This window comes from Montipora foliosa, chromosome 10 (genome assembly GCF_036669935.1).
Source record: "Montipora foliosa isolate CH-2021 chromosome 10, ASM3666993v2, whole genome shotgun sequence".
NCBI classification, from domain to species: Eukaryota; Metazoa; Cnidaria; class Anthozoa; order Scleractinia; family Acroporidae; genus Montipora; species Montipora foliosa.
In genome coordinates this window covers 30,411,234-30,416,279 of record NC_090878.1, presented here as the reverse complement: position 1 = coordinate 30,416,279, position 5,046 = coordinate 30,411,234, and the positions used below count along the sequence as shown (strand labels likewise).

The following is a 5,046-nucleotide window of genomic DNA, read 5'->3' as shown; positions in this document are numbered from 1 at the left end:
TCTTGTCTTTTGTTGTGGCGATTCTTTGGGGCATTGGGAGTTTTGATCGTTTAGGTCGTAATGGTGAGGACAGGAGCGAAATCTTCCCATAACTTAACCTTATGCGATGAGGTAATGAGTATGCAGTGAGGATATTATTCTATACTTGCTGATTTTTTTTTAGGATGATTTTTCATTGGCTAATGCCAATGAAAAATGCCAATAAAGGAATTAACGAGACAAGTGCAGTTTCAAATGACAATCCAGAGTCATTTCAATTTATTCGACGAAAATGAGCCAGAATGTCAACTGCAGTCAGTATTTCTCAAGGCTAGCACTCAGACGGAGAAAACAGAGGTGGAGTCAGTTTTTCTTTATCGTTTATTTATTTCTACCAATGCAAAACATAAATGCATCTACTTACATCATCGCCTACAAAGAGACTGCCATCATTATTTATAGCAACAACAGAAGGAGAGCCATTTTCCAATTGCTGTCCCTTTATTTTACTCAAAAACTTGCCGCCCAGGGTGAAGAGTTGCAGTCTTTTGTTTTTTGCATCACACACAATCAGTCGGTTGTATTTGTCAATAACTAATCGGCCAGGACCATCAAACTGGCCATCATTGGACCCCTCACAGCCAATGTCATGTAAATACACCCCTGTTTTGTCAAATACCTTCACACAATTAGCAAAGAGATAAGAAACAAAGAATTTCTCCTGGTGACAAATAGCGTAGGATGGAAATACATCACAGTCTGGGGCGCTGAAAGACTGGAGCAAGTCATTCCCGTCAGGGGAGAGGACCTTGATTTTGTTGAAGGATCTGTCAGTTATGATTATACGACCATCACTCGGAATAGAAACGCAATTTGCTTTTTCAAGATGTTCATCATTGATGTGTTTGATGAACTGACCTTTCTCACTGAACAGACAAAGCTTATTGCGGCTGCTCGGAAATAAAGTTAGCAGATCACCAGAGACTGTAAATGCAAAGGACGAAGGCTCACCGTGACGGGCAAGGCTTATCTCCCTTCGAAACTTTCCTACAGAGCTAAACAGTTGAATTCTTTCAATCAGCCAATCTACAACAGCAATCGTTCCCGTTTTCGGACTGACAGCAATATCGCCAATGCCAAAAAATTCTCCTCTTTCCTCCCCTGCTGATCCAAACTGAAAGGCAAATTGATACTGATGCTGATGAACCTGCACAATCCAAGGACTACCAGTCAGCGGGTGCCCATTCATGAGGATCTCTATTCTATGTTGTCCGGTACACTGTGGTGTGTATGTCACTGTGTACTGGCCGTCTTTCGTGTCCTTAATGTCTATTTTCACTTGATCACCTTCTGGAGTCAATATGTCGACTCTGATTTTATCATCTTGTTGATAACATTGCAATCCCTCTGAATCCTTTGTAACAATTACAAAATATGTCTCCTTTCTTTCTTTTACTTCCTTGCTGTCTTGACCTTCAGCTAAGCACTTCGAGGGATCAGTCTTGGTGACAACTACTCGATCCATAAGATCAAATTTCTTTTCCACAAAGTAATATAAATGTGGCGACCTGTAGAGATCAGGTTTTGCATTTAACAGTTCGCTGCAGCGTCCGAGGATGGCGTAATTTGTTTGTAGAATTTCGAAGCTCAAGTTTCTTTCCACGATAGTCTGACCTTGCTCAACGCAGTTTTTCAGTTGGGTGAGAACCAGCTCGAAGTTTTCCAGTCGCGTTGTGTGATGTTTTTGTTCCGCTTCATAAATTTCGCGAAATTTGTCCTTCATTTTCCTCTCGTGTTCTCGCAAATCACGAATCAATTTTTCCACAGTGTCTGTCATTTTCTTTTCTTCGTTCAAAATTTCAATTTTGCTTTTCTTTTTAAGGTCAGTTTGTTTCTTAATTTCACTCTCATACCTGACAATTTCCGCTTTCACTTTGGCCACAGCGTCGGCCATCTGCATCTTTTGTTCTTGTGCAGCTTTCTGAGTTTCTGTCATGGTGTGTTGATTATGTCTCACCAAACTGCACTTAAGGCAAATCAGAACTTTACAGTCTTCGCAATAAAATTCCAGGGGTTGATCTTCATGATATTGCCGTGAACACATCACGGGTCTGTGGATCAAATCTTGCACATCTTGTGCTCGTAGTTTGTCGATCAAAACATTGCGGTGACTCCTTGTGGCCTTCAAGCGTTGGTGGGATTCAAAACAAGATGCACACAGAAAGTTCTGGCACACGAAACAGTAACATTTTGCCGTGTTGTTCTCGTCGCAGCTGTTACATCTCTGAGACTGTACGCTGCCATCTTCTAGAGCGAGAACATCCACCAATCGGTTGAGATGAAACGATGAAGGCAACTTGTCGAAGGTGTCTGTTTCGGGAATTTGGAATGAAGTCTGGCAAACCGGACATTCGATTGTCGCTTTTAGCTGTCTCCTTGCGAAGTTTGCATGTCTGTCGAGACACTCCAGGCAGAATGAGTGAAGACACGGTAATGTCTTGGGATTTTTGACTGTCTCTATGCACAATGGGCATTCTGCTTCCTTTTTAAGATTCTTGAAAAGCTGTTGCACTTCCATGATGAAGCCAAGCAGCGAAAAATATGTGATGTCACTGAAATCACGGGACTGTGTGCAGTCGAGTGGATACTTATGAGTCTCCATCCCAGTCTTTCTCGCTGGTGTCACATGGAGTCTTTTGTGACATTCTGATGCACTTTAGCATGAACTAACCCCATTTTAAAATCCCAAAACTTTGTTTTGTTTGAAAACCTTATGTCAAACTTAACAACCGAGTGTTGCCAAAAAACTTATCAGGGGTGAAACACGAAAGCGCAAACAGCAATAATCAACGGATTCCTGAAATATCTCAATGTGAGTCTTGGGTACATCATCATCAAGTCGAGTCTCCTCGGGAATCGAATCTCGCTTATTGACTGCAGGCCACTGTCACGCTTCAAGGTGTCGATGAAGGTGCTCCGGGGTACAGATAAGTCTCGTGTGAAGACTGATAACCAATCATAACGCAGACCAACTTAAGTAGCCGACGGTTAGCTACAAATGGCTACAAATGTGTCACGACTACTTTCGCTTTAGCCTCTGATTGGCTACAAATGTGCCACGAGACGTTTTATCCAACCAATAAGAAAAGCAATGAAACTCAGAACATTTTTGACATATTACCTCAACAATTAATCGAAGAGCGTTTTAAATCAAGAGAATGGTCTACTGAGTATCGTAAGCCTTTTGTGCTCGGACATTTATTGGTCTACAAAGCTTTTATCCATTTCTCAGAGGCTGCAAAATTATTCGGAGAGGAAATTTAATTCAGCAATTCAATTAAGGTCAATTCGTTGTCTGTCCCGAGTTCCGGGATACTGAAAAAACCTCTGGATGTTGCGGCTGCCACATTGTGATCGTGCTTATAACGTCTGTTTGAGTCCATAACATTACTTACAATTTTGATTGGAGTTTTGCCAGCTTTACCATCTCGATGTTAATTTGCAGTAACGGCACGGAAATGGTCGCAACGGAAGCTTTGACAGCTTTTATCTGAAACATCAACGTCACCAGCTTATAAAAATGTGCAAATAAAAAAAAAAATTAAAAGGGACTGTAGATTTAAGAGAGCAAACAGCAAGATGCTAAAAAAACGAAAAGCTTAAAAAGTACTATACAGGATTACTGTGAAAAATCTAGAACGCCAATTCAGAAGAAAGTCTTATTTAGTGCATTTAAATGTTACTTTCAGCAAATCGTTTCATGTCTGAAGCTCCTTGCAGAAATTCTCTATATCACACGTTCACCTGTTACGTTAAGGTGTAATTCTTATCAATAGTCGAACAAATTATTGGCCTCGGACACAAAAATTTCTCAGAATTGTGAAAAGAGAACTTCAATTGCAAATAGAGTGGTAAAGTGTGACGTCACAAATATTTAAAATTATGAAATTATGGGATTCATTAAGATCTTCAGAAATTACATGATGAAGAGTGGCCATTTGCGAAAAATCAGCATCTTATTGCAGTTTGGGGATGAGATATTGGCCCTTTCATGCTACAGTTACTCCATAGAAATCCTTCTAATTTTGTCTGTTCTAAACGACTGGAACAAAGACACTAAATTACAAGGATTTGTATGGATTTACTGAAGCATGGAAGGGCTAATATCTTACGTACCCCCCTATTGCAACAATATGCTGATTTTTGGCAAGCGGCCATTCTTCGTCATGTACTTTCAGAATATCTCAGTAAATCCCATAATTTCATAAATTTAGTTTTTGTGACGTCATCACTTTACCACTCTCACCAGCTTCCACATCGCCATGGGTTCGAGTCCCGTTTTAAGTATAGAGTTTTTTTCCAAGCTTCCTTATAACAAGAGCTTAAAGTGCTACTATGATAAAAGCATATCAATTCCTTTCCATGTTTCTTCCGGTTTTGAAAGTGTGTTTGCTTAACACCTGACTGGCAAAATTTTTAGCTTTGATTTTTGTCCAAAGCTGTACTGTTTACTTTGAGTGTAGTAAGTCTTGGATTTCACTGTCCACCATTACTCCCGTACACAACTGACCAGAGGGTTGGATCTAGGGAAAGTGACGTTATTTACTCACAAACTTAAAATTTCAGCGTGTAAATGCAGCTTTTTATATATGCAAAACACGAGTTTAAAAGTCTGAAATCTCAATACTCCCGTGCTGCATATTAATTTTGGGTGCGCACACAGCCATTGCATTGTTTAACTTGTGAGTCTTTGACGTCATTTTCTCCTCGACCCAGTTCCCTCAATATTCTAAAATTAGTAATGACGGACCATTAAATTCTCGGTTTGCATCCACGATGAGACGGCCACGTTGGTGTACAAAACAGTAGAAAATGGCTCCACAAGCTTTACATAATAATAGAGTCAAATTCCCAAAAGTCATTAGAATGCATTGTTCTGTACACCAACATGGCCGCCGTTACGTTAGATGCAAACCACCAATTGCTGGTTTCCACTCACGTGATCAACAGCCATGTTTTTCGGCGAAAACAAAAGGAAGCATTTGCATAATAATAGAGTTAAAGTCC

General features: G+C 40.2%; 1 protein-coding gene across 1 annotated transcript; it reads right to left on the bottom strand.

The window, feature by feature from the left end:
* Window positions 1-356: 356 nt before the first annotated feature.
* LOC137973485 (E3 ubiquitin-protein ligase TRIM71-like) lies at window positions 357-2,587 on the bottom strand. The gene has a single exon (XM_068820310.1). It carries the CDS (start codon window positions 2,555-2,557, stop codon window positions 371-373), a length of 2,187 nt encoding a protein of 728 aa, XP_068676411.1. The 5' UTR covers window positions 2,558-2,587; the 3' UTR covers window positions 357-370.
* Window positions 2,588-5,046: the final 2,459 nt, after the last annotated feature.